Below are 16916 nucleotides of genomic sequence, written 5' to 3'. Positions count from 1 at the left end.
CTTCCCCGAATTTCGTTTTTCGTACCATTACCCCCGTCCCGAACATGACTCCTAACATGACAAGAAATCAAGTTAAATTGCCGCAAAGTTCATATAGCAGGGGGTTCAGTCTGTACTTCAGTTAGATTTTTATTTCTGGTTATAAGAAAGAACAAAAAGTATACCCCTTTCCACAGTAAAGTATTAAATGCCTATACCCAGGATTGCCAAGAATAGGGGCCAGTTTTAACCATTCATGAAAGAGGGAAATTTTCCTTTTTAATTCTGTAACACATCGATCGCGGATACCATAATTTTAGACAATGGCGCACGCAAATGCCAAAGTTGTCTCAAGAATGTAAACACCGGAATTCTCTCTTCAAATTCTCAGTTTTACCAGCAAAGACTGTACTTGACAGGCGTTTGAATGATATCAGATGGTGGAATGAACAATCCTGCGTTATGGGGGATCCAAAACGAAATGACTATTCGCCGTTATTGACACCTTTCGGTAAGTTGAACTAGGCCCTAATAAATTTTGTTTACAGTCCCACCCATTGACATGATTGACAATTTGAATATTTGAAGTTTTGATGTCTCTGATTCTGAACTGAATTTTTAAACTGGTCGGCAAACATCGCTTCAGGCTTACCTTTAGAATCCAATGTCATGAATCGATTACAAAAATCTCTAGATTTTAAAACGAGAAAAACAATGGATACGACGTACTTTTTCAGAACTTTATAGGGCCTACTTAATAAGTCTTTGAGACAGAAGTGGATACATGGATACACACACTCTAGGCGACACCGCAATACTTACCCGTGTTAAGAAACTGGGACTCCACTCACGCGCATTTGGGCCGCCCTAGCTTAGAACTAAGCTTTCTTTCCGTAAAAAAAATTATTCTTATGATTAAATAAATATTAATTAATACATGAATACTGTTAAATCGGTACTCACCGGTTCTCTTCTTGAATTTTCTGCCAATTTCCCACGCTGCTGGCTGCAATTCCGCGGTAAATTTCGTCGCCATAGAGAGCTGTTCATGCAACGTTATTTATAAATGGAGCGCCCTTTACGAGAGTTGTTAATGCCGCGGAGAAATCGTTAGGCATTTTGGCCTGTGTTCAAGGCGTAGCTGTTCTATTTTTTTTTATAAAATTATGTGTGAGATCGAAATCTCAGCGAGTAAACACTCTTCCAATATGGAAGAGTGTATACTCGCTGTGATATGATCCCGATAGGGAGGCGCAACACCCCCACCCACATGGGCGCAAACCCCAGGGCCGGGGGACATGTCCCCTCACCCAAAATAGTAGGGGGCACATTATGAAATGTCCCCCTACTATTTTTGGTCATGTCGTTCAAATTCGAAATGTATTTTGGAAGAGACGATCTTACTTTTGGCATGCCCCCTTTTTTTTGCTTGTTTGCTTGTCAAATTTCTTTTGGTCAAGATGACCTTCTTTAGAGGGTGATAAACCTTCTTTTTTTGTTTGTTTTTTGCTTGTCAAATTTTCCAGCCCCTGGTCCCCCTACCTTTGGGGAGAGATTTCCGCCCTTGCAAGTAGACATATACTCTTGATATTGTTTGCGAATCTGCACGGGCGTCGATCGAGGGCTGGGGATGAGGAAAAGCGGTGAGACGAGAAAAAAAAATAGAACTTAGAAGGGGAAAGGCGACAGAAAAAAAGTGAACGAAAGAAAAATTAATGGAAAATAAAAGGGAGGAGAAAATAGGAGAAATGTGATGGGTAAACAAAATTATGGGGAAAGATTCTGGACGCACTATTCATGTTTTATCATGAAAAGGATAAGTTATTTATCCGCGAGCAGACACTTTTTGATATTGTGATCTGAAACTGGATAATGATTTAAATAGAGAACAATCTGCGTATCTGAATTAACGTGTGTTTTAGATTTCGACCTAGAATTTGGGTATTCTAAGTAACTTTCTTATCATGAAAATCAATAAAGAGAGCGCAAAGCGCGAGCTAAAAATATATGATATAACAAAGGGTGAATTTAAGCTCTGTAATGCAAACACTTTGTGGGAAAATTGTGAATTGTGATGGATCACAGTTAAAAAAGAGCTGATGTATTTTATTTTTATTACTTTGAGTTTTTACATAGGACCGGAACATGCTATGAGGGCATTATGTCATCATATGAAATTGATGACCATCTTCCTATTTCTCTCGCATGGGAGCGCGAAATGTGTTAATTTTATGGCCTGAAAACTGGACATTTAAAGCACTTTGTAATTATGCATAAGAGGCATTATATATCTATCAATGCGAGCAGAAATCGCGAGTCGAAGTTTTTGATAAACTGTCATCAAATTAGTTTGATTTAGAATTAATATTGGGATATACATAACCGACTAATCCAAATGCTATAGCGTGCGGCGCTAGCTGATACGTTTTAACAATCTGACCTGAATAGGGAACTTTTTGAGAACTTTATGGAATACAGGAAAATAATACGTACCTGAAAATTCAAATTTTGCGAGCGCGCAGCGCAAGCAGAAAATGATAATGTTCAGATGATATCACAGACATTTTTACAGAGCACTTTTTAAAAATCAATTTGTAAATGAAACAAAATAATGAAAGTTCAATTTCCCAGCTGAAATATGTTTTGTATAATGACTTCAAAGTTTGATTTTTCAAGCTCCATATTGAGCAAGATATGCAAATACCCTAAAAGACAATAAGGCGCGAAGCGCGAGCGAAAATTTTTTATCCTAACAAATAGATTTAAAAAAAAATTATTTTCAGAGTCTTCCCCTAATGTTATTTCATTTAATCATGTTCCTCCTCTTATGTTTGCCTTTCTTCTTTTTTCCTCTCTTTTCCCTTCCTTTTCTTTTTTCCTTTCTTTTTTTTTCTTTTTTTGCTCCGCCAATAGGGGGGCCCGGCCCCTCGGCCCCCCTGGATCCGCCTATGTTAGCGGTTGTAGGTATAAATCGCGCTCTAACGCTCTAAAACTGTGTTCTTTATCAAAAAGCTGTCTTTCATATTCATTTTGTTCGCAAAAGAATATAAAGTTAATTTCAATCATTGTATATAGTTATCCTGTTTATGATAAAAATACTTAGAAATTGGGTTAGGTTAGGGTTATCAAATTATCAGGGCAGAAAATATATATTTTTTTCTCATTTTGCGCGTCGAGCTGGCACTATTTGATCTGTGTTATTATGTTTTTGATGACATTCATTGTATTCACAACAATAATTATTAAACATTGCGCACGCGCCGTGCGCCGCATGAATTATGTAGATCAGGTGAATAACTTACCGCTACACACGAGCAGTTGCTCTATATATTCTATGTAATATAATATATAGAGCAACTGCCCATTTTTAATGGTCCATAATATACCCACTTTCTTCTTTTTTTGGAACGAGTATGAATTTATCTACTGATATACTGAATGTACAATAAAAGTCATTATCATGTATTTCTTGGCATTTCATTTACTTTTTTTACCATAATTATATCACACAGCTGTTCGCATAGGCCTACGCCGTCACAAATAACAAAACAAAATCTCACTTTTTTTCTTTTTTGGTGGGGGATAGATTTTCCATACGCATACGTACAATTTTTCAAATTATTTTTTTCTGCTATTTTCATAATAAACTTTAAATGATTTCGCCTTTGCACTATTATTTTTTTAAAGACAAAATTACATCATCATCATATCATCGTCACCAACTTCATTCTCATCTTTATCACCACTACCACCATCATTATTATCATCATCATCATCATCATCACCGCCACCATCACCACCACTATCATCTTCACCAAGATAAATCCTGCTTTTTTTCCTTCCTATTTTCCTCTTTTTAGAGGGCACACCACCACGCCCCCTTACTGGATATCCGCCTCTAACGTTTGTTGTTGTATATAAGTTGGCGGATGCCTCATGAAATGAAATAATATAAAATAAGGAAAGGGAAACTAATTAGAAAAAGGACTGAGGAGAAGAAAAAAGAAAGCCAAACAAACAAGAAAAAACAATATCAAAATTTTGTTGTAAAGTCTTCTACGTCAGTTTAATAATTATGTTTTCAATGAAATGAGAACATAAAAAAATGAAACAAGTAAGATGGGCTATACATCGTAGCAAAGAAATAGAGGGAAGCTCCGAGACAATAAAAAGGGTGAGAAAAAGAAAAGACTTTGAAATACTCACAACACGAGCATAATAAAAAAAATTGGAATAAGCAAGGACAAGTAGCTGAGGGACACCCCCCCCCCCTCTCTCTCTAGTTATTTATGTATCAAACTCGCATACACAAGAATTTCTTACTAATCAAAATATTGCGAGCAAAAAGCACGAGCTGACATTTTTTTAAATATTCAAAACTGATAGAGAGACACATTTTAAACAATTCATGAATCATAATAATTATACAACTAGCTTACCAATCGAATCATTCGATTGCGACAAATGATCTGAGAATTAATGCTTTTAGGAATTCATTAAATTAAAGCAAAGTATCTCAACATTAAAATAATTAAGGCGGGCGCAAGGTATCAGCTACTACACCGATAATTTTTTTTTTGACATTTGAAGTATTTTCGGTAATCATGAAAAAGATCGGATATTTCATGAAAGCTCAAATCCCGAAGAGCGGAATATTTTTATTAATTGACTTTTTAAAAAAATGTTCTAAGCCCCATTTAATATTTGATTATAAGTCGATGCATTAAAAGCTGAAAAAATAAAGTATTTTGTGTTCCTCTATCATAATTGTCTTTCTCTTTAACCCTGGTTCTTTTTTTCTGGGGGGAAGCATTTTGGTTAAATAAAGAGAAAAAAGATAATTGCTGGCTTGTGGACGCCCGGTGTGGACGGTGGTAGGGACACCCCCCCCCCCCCCGTAGTTACGCCAATATGGGACCAAATGATCCTAAATGTCCGAGGCGAAACTTGTGCAATCAAACGTTATTTCTGAATAAATTAAAGCTTGCGCTGTTCAACTTCAATCTCTTTCAGCTAAATTTGCGATGAACGCTGCGTTATGAAATATATAATTATCAACATCTGGCGAAAAGAATAACCGACCGATCACCTGACGAGAACGCGTATACGTGATCTGCATATCAGGTCCGATCGAGAGTCAGAAGTGAAGGACAACTGCCAAGAAAATCAGGAAAAAGTCGTCAAAATGTAAGTTCCCCTTCATTTCTTTCAATTTTTTGTTACTTATTGAAGCATTAATGTATCATTAAAGCAAAATTTCAACAAAAGCCTCAAATTTAGCTAGTACTTTTGTTGAAATTACAATAAATTTAGATCCACATAAATCTCTAACCCAATTTTAGCACTGATGTCGCCTATGAGGTCCATACATGTAATGTTTGGACCTCATTGGTACTAGGAGTGGATACACATGGATACGAGGATACGTGGATACTACTGGGATACGTACGTGGATACGTAGGATAAGTGGATACATGGATACGATGATACATGGATACGAGGATACGCGGATACGAGGATACGCGGATACGTGGATAGGAGGATACGAGGATACGGCCGGGCATCTGGGATATTTGTGGAAAAGGGGGAAAGGAAGGGAGAGTCCAGGGTGACCAGATTTCACAAAATGAAATACGGGACAATTGACAAACGAAGATCAACAAAGAAGCCCACACAAAGTGTGGGCTTCTGAGAATCCATAGTATAATTATAAGACTTTTGAAAAAAAAATATAAAGAATTAGAAGGGAAGGTGAACGAAAGAATGAAGGAGAGAAAGAAAAGAGATGATTGGGAAGGAAAGAAAATAAAGGAAAACAGAAAAAATAACAGAAAATTAGAATAAAAGAAGCCTGAAAAAAATAATAAAAGAGATAAAAAAAGGTTTCCGTCATTCTTTGAAATGAATGTAGAAAGAAAGAAAGAAAGAAAGGAAGGAAGGGAAGATTACTTAATGTCTGAAAGACAAAATAAAGGAGGGAATTAAAGGGGGAAAGGTGAGAAAAAGAAGGAGGAAAGAAAGAATGAAGGAAATAAACATGTTTCCTTCATTCTTTGAAAGAAAGAAAGAAAAGAAAGAAAGTAAAAAATAAGGGAAAAGAATAAGAAGGGAAAATAAAGAAAGGAATAAAGAGTGGAAGGGAAGAATGAAGCTAGGAGGAGAGAACGAAAAAAGAGAAAATAATGGAAGGAGAGAAAGAACGAAAAGAAACAGGAGACGAAGAGAGAAGGATGCCAAGGTAATTATAAGGAAAGAAAGAATGAAGGAAATAAAAAAGTATATTTGATAAAGAAGGAAAGAAAGAAAAATGAACAGGCAGAGAGAGAGAAAAGAAAATGTCTAGGAAAGAAAGATAGATGGAACAAAAAAGGCAAGCAGAAAGGATAGGGTATACATAAAATAAAGAAAAAGGGAAAGTTCAAACTTCAAGTAAACAAAAAAATCCAATCATCTAATAAAAATTATAATTTTATTTGGTGTTTTTTAATGTATTTTCAAAATTTTAAACATAAAATGTTTTAGAAATGAATAAAATTTCAAAGTGAAAAATATTGTCAAACTTAAAAATTAGATGAAACATCGCGGCATCGTGCACACCAAGACTCAAAACGAAAGCTGAAACAATTAACTAGATCTATGAAAAGTCAATAACATGTTCCTCCGATTACATCTCCAAATCATTAATCTGAGAATCCATAGTATAATTATAAGAATTTCCCGCTGATTTTGTGATTATTTTGGTGGAAAAACTGTCATGTGAGATGTTTGCACCATTGAGAATTTGCTTCGATCCTCCATGCCTAGCTAGTAGCCTGCCACACACAGGCAGGAGGCCAGTTCGTTTGCAATGTATTAGGTTAGCAAGAAATCACCGCAGAACTTGCAAAAGTTTACAGTTATCGATTTAATTGTTGTCCCTGCTTCGTCAGCTGTTGGTTATTTAATGAAAATTCGCCACTTTTAAATGTATTAACTACATTTTGTTCAATATTCTGAAATACGGGACAAATAGGCGTCCCGGGAAGGGTTATTTGTCGGGACGCCGGGACACAGGAGCAAAATACGATTTCCACACAAAAAACGCGCTTCGGACTGATTGTGTATATACAAAACGTGATTAAAATATGACATTTCTGATCGCAATAGGCCCTATAACATATTTTTATTCGCGCTTTGCACTCGAATCACTAAGTTTAGTCAGATAACATTCCTCTTCACCACTTCAAATAGCGCTAAGAAAGTCATGTCTTTTCATAAACCGGTCACTTTATTCAATTTTTATCTAGGTATAAATTCATGAAATATTAGAAATTACATTTAATAATGAAGAATTAAGAATAAAACGAGTCATATAGGACTAATACTTATTCGTATTTATAATCAGAACGAGACATTCACATAATAACCAACCAATGAAAGTCAAATCCAATTTGTGCTCAAAACGAAATATTATATCAAAGGCGTCATTGCATGCCGATGTTCTGTTACAAATGCAGTTCTAGTACTCCATGCTCTTTTGAAAGTCTTCTGGATGTATAAGTAGGAAGATAATTTTTTTTTTAAATAAGTAACTTATATGCCAATGATGCAGTATCTCATTCACAAAAATTTTATTGCACTCCCTTACTTCTTATCCCTATTTTTCTTCATTCTCTTCTCACTCTTTTCCTTTTCTCTTCATCAAGTTCATTCTTTCTATAATTTTTGAAAAAAAATAAATTATACAATGTACGCCATTCATGCAATAACTCATTCACAAAACTTTATATTCACATCTTTCTTAAAAAATCGGACAAAAAAATTAATTATCAGGTCAATTTTGAACTATTAAATCTCTAGTTTTAAGTTAAAAATGATAAATAGAACGACTCATATTAGATAATTCATAATCAGAACGAGACATTCACATTGACGAATGGCTAAGATACACCCAGGGAGTAGGAATGACTGCTTAAATCCGATGACCGAATCTGTAAGTGTTTAAGTAAAATTGGTTCTTTAGCGCTTTTTAAACGAGATAAAAGGGCAACAAGACATAGCCCTGAATGAAATTAATTTGTTTAAAAAAGGGATTGTGATGTAGGCCTTATACGATGTGTCTCGTTGCAATCTCAAGCAGGACGGGGTGAAATTAATCGTCGAATTGTAACCATGTCAAATATGTCTCTATGCGACATGTTTTGAAATTGATTGGTTATTTCAATATAACCAAAACGTCTCAGTGTGGTATATCGTTCTTAATATCCCCTTTCTTACTATTTTGTTGTTATCTGTTGCTCGTGTCTTATTACTTATCACTGAGCTGTACATGATTGTAATTGGTTTGCGTAATATATGCAAAAACTTCAAAAGGCATAACTTTCTTATTTTACATATTTTTTTGATGAAATTGGCTTGTTACTTATTTTTCTACTTATTCAAATCAATAATTTTTTGGGTATAGACTTCACCTTTTATAAGCTGCATATTCGTATATGTTATTATATTAGCCCTTACTGAAAAATCTATAATAATCCAAATAGTTTATTTATGTTTTGTTTACTGAAATCAACTTAATTAAATAAAATCAATTCTAAAAAGTATTAAAATTTATAGGTCAAATTGTAATAATATGGGCTTAGGCAATTGATACATGTTTCGCTATAAAGAGAGCAGCCAATTTGGAACAATTCACTAAAGTACCCTTTTCTATCTTTCCGAGAAAAATACAAATTAAAAACGATGTAAATTATCTGGCAGAAAGGGTAATTAGGGTGTGTGTGATGCTTCGTTCTAAAAGTTCTTTTAGTATCATGTACTTCTTTATGTGGCTTCCATGTTCTAGAGTATCAGGAACTCCTTGATGTTCCTTCATAGTACCAATTAAAGTATCCACGTATCCGCGTATCCACGTATCCAAGTATCCACGTATCCACGTATCCAAGTATCCATGTATCCAATAGTATCCAAGTATCCACGTATCCACGTATCCAAGTATCCATGTATCCAATAGTATCCAAGTATCCGCGTATCCGCGTATCCACGTATCCACGTATCCAAGTATCCATGTATCCAATAGTATCCAAGTATCCACGTATCCAAGTATCCATGTATCCAATAGTATCCAAGTATCCACGTATCCAAGTATCCAATAGTATCCAAGTATAAGTATTCATATCCATAACATAAAATTCTCCCAGTATCCCTGTATACATATCAACGTATATCATTCCTTAACCAAAACATAAACATCATCAACATGATTATATACCTTTGCACATGTCCTCCATCACGCGCCCCCTCATTGATCCCTTCATAAATCTTCCCTTTATAAGTCCTCTCATTATACATCTAATATTGCTGCCACTCTCTCTTATACATCAACCCCCGGGCATCAACCATATTGGACAAGTCGTGTACCCGTACTCCTTACGGGGCTATTCCCCCCCCCCTATCCTTTATCCATCTCCCTATTAATTCGTTCACGAACGTAGAGGGCGACAAAATTGCTATCATTGCACAACGGCAGCAACAATTAGGAATAGGAGGTTGCTCTTGTAATCGATTCATGACATTGGATTCTAAAGGTACTCCTCGCTTCATTACAGAAGTGACGTTTGTTGAAACTTGGTCTAACATTGTCGGTTGTTGGCTTGACGATTGCAGGTGTCATAGTCAAAAGATGTTATCATAGGGCAGTAGAGAGGCGCACGGCCAATATTGGAGACTGTCCAATGTGGGAAATTATCTCCAACATCAGAGACTTTTGTAAAGAATTTGGGTATCCAATTTCAGAGACAGTCTCCAGTTTTGGAGACTAATTTCCTTTGTTTACATTTGCGGCAAAAGGATGTCCCTGGCGGCAAATAAAAATGTGATAAGCAGATTCCTTATGACAAATTACCCCTTTTCACCGTCTATATTAAAAATTCACCGTCTACTTTTGTTTTGATAAGGATTTTTGTTGTCAATCACACACAAAACAAATGGGCTTCTGACCTCAGTGAGACAAAATTTTGGGTGGAAAAAATCATGCTTTTGTTACTTGGTGTTGTTTCTTTTGTCCTTTTGCAAAGCAAGTCTCCAATGTGGGAGATTGTCTCCCCTATTGGAGAGAGTCTCCCATATTGGCCGTGCGCCTCTACTGTAGGGTATCCACTGCACGCTGTTTCGGAGTTTTTTTCAAGTTAACATTTTCTGATTTTTTTTTGTCCTCCTAAGTCCTATCCCATTGTTACACAGACGGATGATGGGCATGGCCACTCAAGGGTTCATTACCATCCCATGGATGCATTACTGCCGCTATGTACAGGAAAACTAAGGCACGACGCATGCAAAATTGCAACAAACTCCTGCAAATTTCATGACATGAGTAAATTACAGAATCAAGTCCTACAAACTTACCGAACGATGTGAAGTCAATTCCCCTAATACATGTATGATGAATATCCCTCAAATAGCGTCATTGAAGCGTTGATTTGTCTTCTCGTTGACAAAATACGGAGCGAGCTTGCGAGTTGCGATTTCCTAAATTTTTCGTCTAATGAGCTATATGTAAAGAGGGCGCACAATTTATCTTCATATCAAAGACACTACAGTGTACAAGGGAAAGACTACGTGTAGGCACAAAAACTACACGTAAATCATTGCCAAGCCAAAGTGTTACGTGAAGTTGGCAAAGTGTTCAATGTTTTTACTGTAAAGACTTTGGTGGAAAGTTAATTGACAAACGAACGGTAGCACTTGCGGGGCTTTGTTCAAGGTTTGTAGAATTTTCCATATTTTTGGTTCTTAAGGAATTACTTCCTACTGGTACCCATTTACCTTGCCTGGGTTGAGTGCTGCACATTGTGGATCAGTTTCTTGCTGAAGGAAATTACGCCATGGCTGGGATTCGAACCCATGACCCTCTGTTTCAAAGTCCGGAGACTAAACCACTGGGCCACAACGCTCCACATTTTAACTGGCTTACCTTAGTTTGGACTCGAACTCACCTTCTATCTCCAGTTAAGTCTCTTCCCGCTATGCTAGCGAGAAGCGATGATACCGGAAGGCGTATTTTAACAATTATCAGCCGATAGTTCGACTAGTCTAGACTCACAGACCCTTTACTGACTACATTGTAAATAAACTGATGTGTATGGACAATTACATGTACTAGATCCTGCTAGAAATTTGACGAAATAAAGCCATGTTTTGGTATGTATTTCCACTCCCTCAACATATTTGTTCAATATTAGGGCTTTTTCCTAGTCTTTTCATTACTAACGGCGTAACAGGCAGGGCAGGGACTTTGCCAAGAAGTTAAAAAATGAGAAGATAGAAAGGGAAAGAATGAGAAGAAAAAAAGAAGGAAAAAAATTCTCGGGATTAATTTGTTCTCCATTTCTGTTTTGAAAAAAGCGCTGCCATCATAAACCCCGGCTTTAGCTCTAGGTACAATCACCGGCACTCAGTGCGTACAAGGAATTAATCCTGCTGGGTACCCATTCACCTCACTTGGGTCAAGTGACGCACAGTGTGGATAAATTTCTTGCTGAAGGAAAACACACCATGGCTAGGATTTGAACCCAAGACCCTCTGTTTGAAAGGCAAGAGTCAGAAACACTTGACCACGGCGTGCCCACTTTAAATCTAAATGAATTTTGACCCCCATCGATGTGAATGTGTTGTGTCTGTGATTTTCATACGCAAGGGAGATGCAATATACCCATTAGTGTTGGGCAGGACTCAAGAAAGTGGGTGGAACTTTCTTTCTGTCAGGTCACATGCGCATTCGTTTGTTTGACGTGTTGTAGCATTGAAAGAATTTTTATTGATACACTATAAATTTTAAGTCAACAGTACAAGATAAATGTACCAGAGGATATATATAGTAAGAGAAGAAGAAACATGTGCCTTTGAATAGCACTTGATCTTGGAAGTGTTTTTTTTTATTTCTCATGTTAATGAAGAAATAACATGCACTCAAGCGATGTCTGAAACTTGATATATTCTCTACTAAAATTATCAACAAATGTCTCTAGTTTTTGAAACAGTCTCCTAAATGAGAATATTTATAGCAATTGTGCACCTTTTTCTGATTATACTGTTAAGTCTTCAAATAGTGCAATTGAATGCCCATAAGTAGAAACCAAAAACAACACACTAACACCCATGTTAATTAGGTTGCTAGATTTATAGAAAAAAACATCTTAGTTTTTACCTTAATCTTTATATGAAAGGAAAGTATCCATAAATCCTCAAAAAAAAAACCTTTATCCTGACATTCCTCCATCAACGTTGTGAATTGTACATTTTCCAAAGGGCAAGCTAATGAGTGGTAAATTATATGTGACTGATTCGAAACATCAAATCTACGTTGATATGCCACCTCTTATTTTGGTATCAATTATCACCCACACTTTCAAAATGGTATGACCCAAAGCCATGTATTTTAAACTTCACGTTGATACCAGACACATAGGCAACTTTCATTGGCAGAACCAAACATAATTAAACATTTCCAGGAATTACTCGGGATTACTTTCAGATGCCACAAGACGCCATTCAACATTGCGAACTACATGTATTTCCAGAACCCTACTGGTTAGGGAGTGACATGGATGTGTTTGTGTGTGGTGCAGAAGGTGTGTGGCGAGCTAGGAATGAGTGACTTTGTATGACATAACTTTTCTACAGTGCAAACTACATGTACATGTAGAGTTTGTCTCCTACCACTTTCCTCCCCAGATCTAGATGTGTTTCTTTTGTCACATGACATCAAAGAAAGTCCAACTATTTGTTGATTCAGGATATATTTTATAACACATATCATCCTTCATTCTGATTAAATCACATTTTTATGATTTCATCCAAGATCTAGAGATGGAAATTAGCATGTTTATTAAAGTTTTCTCATATTTGTTTATTTTGTACATGTATTGGATATATGTGTGTATTTTCTTATTTGGAGTTTGGTAGATATAGGGATTCGCTTTGACAGGTCAATGTCCTTTGTTAATCCCCCCCCCCATAACCTCCACACGCCTTTTCTGTCTTTATATTTAATAATGCTATCTACATTTTATAGAGTAGAATATTTTTATATGCTGTGTTATAGTTTATTGTCAGTTTGACCTTTGAAATGTTTCCTAATATTTTTTGTTTATGAAATGAGAGATTGTATGAATCAAATTGATCAGGGAAACTTTTGTCCAATTTTTATGTTATAGGGTCTGGGTTTATGACAGAGGAGGACTACAGAGTGCAATATTGGCCACAGCTCGAGAGTGCAGTGCAGATGCTCCTTACACAAGAACCGGGAGTTTTCATGAAAATATCATATGAGCAAATGTACAGGTCAGTTTGTTTGTATCATAGGAGGGGGAGGGGGTATGTTTGGTATCATTTTATAGGTTGGGGGATTGATAGAAACAGGACATACTGTGTTTTCAAAGAGGTCAGCTAGGCTCAGCACAATAGTAACAAAAAAAAGCGAAGATATCATCAAAGGGGAGGGGGGGTCAGAAGTTACATGTATAGTAAAATTCCCCCAAAGAATCTTGTTTGCAAGAAATGACCTACATATTTATCCGTACTGACCGCACAGAAACGTTAGCGCTAACTACATGTAAGAATGCACTAAAAGAGGCCCTGTTTCAACTGGTAATGTGGCGGTGATGCCTAGGCTAATGTTACAATACATTACTTACACATTGAAATAAATGTTTTTACTTTACAATCCAAAAGATGTGACAGTGTGAATGGGCCTATACTGTTAGCACTCTGTTATGCTAACAATGTTTCTGTGCAACTGGTACTGGGGCCCGTTTCACAAAGCTGTTCTTAAGTTACGAATGACTTTACGCACGACTGGTGACCCCTTCTTGTGCTACATGATATATCCTTATGTAGCTGACTTATGTATAAGAACATGTTCCAGTCGTTCGTAAAGTTGTGCGTAACTTTACATACAGCTTTATGAAACACCACCCGGGTAAATACCCGACCGGCATCCTCCCTGTGAGTGTGACTGTTTTCCCACTGTGGAAAAACCACAACTTTAAATTTAACAGTTAAGATGAAACTGGAGATCAGAATATGGGCCCAAGAGGACTCAGAATCATGTATGTCAATTTTTAATTCTTCAATTTTTAAAGAATTTATCATTGGAAATTGTTTATAAGTTTGGTTGTTCTTTATTGATCTGCATGTTCTTTTCTCTTATTCAACAGTTGCGTATACAAGTGTGTTTGTCAGCAGTTTGCTGAGAGAATGTACTATGACCTACGTAACACCATCATATTACATCTTCAGCATAAAGCAGTCCAATTGCAGGTATGTTTTGACTTTATTGAGTGAATGCCTTTCTAAGAGTTCATTCCACTAACTTTTTCTTGACAAGGCCATTTTCTGGTTTAAAGAATTGATATGAAATGAATATTGATGTATAACCATTTTCAACTGAAGTTACCAAAATCATTTTTCTCCAAATAAAAAGCACAATAATCTATCGTGGTCTAAAGCCAGGGTTATAATAATTTCCAAGCCCCTTTGGAAGTGCCTTTTCTTTTAGGGGAGGGGGGGGGGAGCTGTTTGTTGGACATCCCATCAATTTCTGATGTGGCTAGTATTTTGATATTTTGAACAGATGATGGTTTCATTTCCTTTACATTTGTTTCTATTTCTTCATCTTTGTACATAACTTTTAGTTTATCCCAGGGTCCAAAGGAAACTTGAGGCAAGGTGGAGATTTCCTGTCAAAATATATTACTTCTTTAAAAGATATGTGTATGGAAAAGTATTAAAATCAATTTTAATACTACATTTGCTTTTAATTCTTTTTTTTGTAAATTGTGTATGAAATATGAATGATACAGTTTTCAAAGGAAAAAGAGTCAGTTTTCATTAAAATGTCGAATTTCATCGCAGAAATAAATGCATTGTAACTTTTAAGAAATGCAATGTAAGTGCATGTATTCATACCTAGAACCTGTATATTGATCGTTATTGAATTTTAATCTTTTACTGTAGCATTGTTCTGAGAGTCAAGTATTGGAGCAGTTTCATTACATAGTAAAACAGTATACTCAGGCACTGGGATCCATTGTAGCTATATTCAGTTATTTGGTAAGTCGGTTTTTATTGTCCTTTATTGTATGAAACTATGAATGAACCTGCTTTTTACGCAGCTTCATTCATTTTTCACATTCATTGGGTGATTTCAAGTACAGTGTTGAAATCTGGTGTTGGTGTTGGGACAACACCAACACCAGCTACAACCCCGTACTTGAAATAATAATAATAATAATAGCCAATTTTTATAAAGTGCTTTTCCCAGAATGGCCCAAAGCGCGTTACAGCATATTATTACCCCGGTCATTGGATTAATTTCAATCCCGCACGAAGAGTGCACAATTTCCACTCCCTGGGGAGCATTCCCTGCATTCATCGCAGCCTCATTATGGCGCTGGCAAAATCAAACATACAATATCTTTCACGCTGGTGTTGGGATTGACCTCGGAAAATATGACCTATTTCCGTCAGTTTGTGTTGAGCTCTGGTGTTGAATGTCATCTGCTGAACCGAGTATAACAGCTGGTGTTGACGATCTACGTGCAATTTCCCTATTCACCAACACCAACCCCAGGGATTGTGAAAATTGTGATTTCAAGTTCGGTGTTGGTGTCAGTTTTGATGAACTGTAGTTCACGAACAGGAGGCGAACACGATGAAACACCCCTGTAAGCTTATCTATTACAGTGAAGATGAGTGCAAATCATTAGAGTTTTACACATTTTAATGAAAAATAATATTTATGCTTTCTGATTATTGCAGTGATTTTAACCTGTGTATTCTGTACGATAAGATTTTACTGCAATTTCTTCCCGATTTCACTTTCATCGTCGAGAATTTCTCACGTAAAGTTGAGATGATCAGCAGCGCAGCACAGAGGTGTGACGTCATATGATATCGATAACGCAGTCGGTATCGCTCCTCTGAACCCAGCTCGGTGTTAGGGCTCAGTTCAGCAGCCTTTTCATGCTCTCAACACCAACACCGAACACCGTACTTGAAATCACCCATTCTTTTGTTAAAATGTCTTCCTTAAATTCAGTTTCAACTGATTAGTAATAGGGCTGCCCATGCCTAATGGCTTGTTTAGGTCTACTGTTTAATTATTTGATAAGGTCTACTGTTTAATTATTTGATATTTGTGAATTATCATAAATCTATGTGATTCAAATAAAATAAAAATACAGGAGGAAATAATTCCACATACTTTTACTTTAAGTGGCTAGTTGATAAGCTTATGGGTGATTTTGATCACTATTGCACAAAGTTATTGGTGGTACTACATTAAGTTTGATCTGCTTGTATAAGTTACATTCAAGCCAAGGTTTAAGGTTGTAGTCTTCATTTGGGGATTGTTCTTTTTAAAGTATGATTGTCATTGCTATAAAATGCTATGACTTCTTAATATTTCAATTTCTTTCTAATTTCTATTTTAAAGAAATTTTCATTGCAAGATGATAATGATAATTCGCTTTTGTATAGCGCTTAATACATCAGAACGGCGTGTCTGAGCGCTTTACAGATTATTGCCCTGGTCATCGGATTCAATCATTCATTCCCGCACGCAATATGTGCACATCCTCCACTCCCTTGGAAGTATTCCAGTCAGTCTCCGGTGAGGCGGACACAGTACTGGACAAGCTAAAGTGACTTTCACATCCTACCTGGTACCCACTTAGCACTCGGGTCGAGAGTGGCAAAGTGTGGATTAACGCCTTGCCAAAGGATGCCATACTGCAGTGGGATTCGAACACATGACCCTCTGTTTGCAAGGCGAAAATCAGGACCACTACACCATGGCTCCTCCACAAAGTTTTGTGTGATGATATAGAAATTTGATCAAAGAAGTTGTGACTGAAATTGAATGCATTTGGTATACTTTATGTTTGATAGTTGGGTTC

General features: G+C 36.4%; 1 protein-coding gene across 1 annotated transcript in view; it reads left to right on the top strand.

Annotated features, from left to right (window-relative positions):
• Positions 1 to 288: 288 nt before the first annotated feature.
• LOC121424978 (CDK2-associated and cullin domain-containing protein 1-like) overlaps positions 289 to 16916 on the top strand; it is a 28659-nt gene continuing 12031 nt past the window's right edge. Inside the window, exons 1-4 of the mRNA XM_041620886.1 lie at positions 289 to 490; positions 13173 to 13299; positions 14175 to 14277; positions 14974 to 15069. Coding sequence (XP_041476820.1) covers positions 316 to 490; positions 13173 to 13299; positions 14175 to 14277; positions 14974 to 15069 — 501 coding nt within the window. The 5' untranslated portion in view covers positions 289 to 315. The remainder of the gene's footprint in view (positions 491 to 13172; positions 13300 to 14174; positions 14278 to 14973; positions 15070 to 16916) is intronic.

This window comes from Lytechinus variegatus, chromosome 12, assembly GCF_018143015.1.
Source record: "Lytechinus variegatus isolate NC3 chromosome 12, Lvar_3.0, whole genome shotgun sequence".
Taxonomy (NCBI): domain Eukaryota; kingdom Metazoa; phylum Echinodermata; class Echinoidea; order Temnopleuroida; family Toxopneustidae; genus Lytechinus; species Lytechinus variegatus.
Note: the sequence above shows the minus strand (reverse complement) of the source record. Positions and strands in the feature narration are given on the sequence as shown.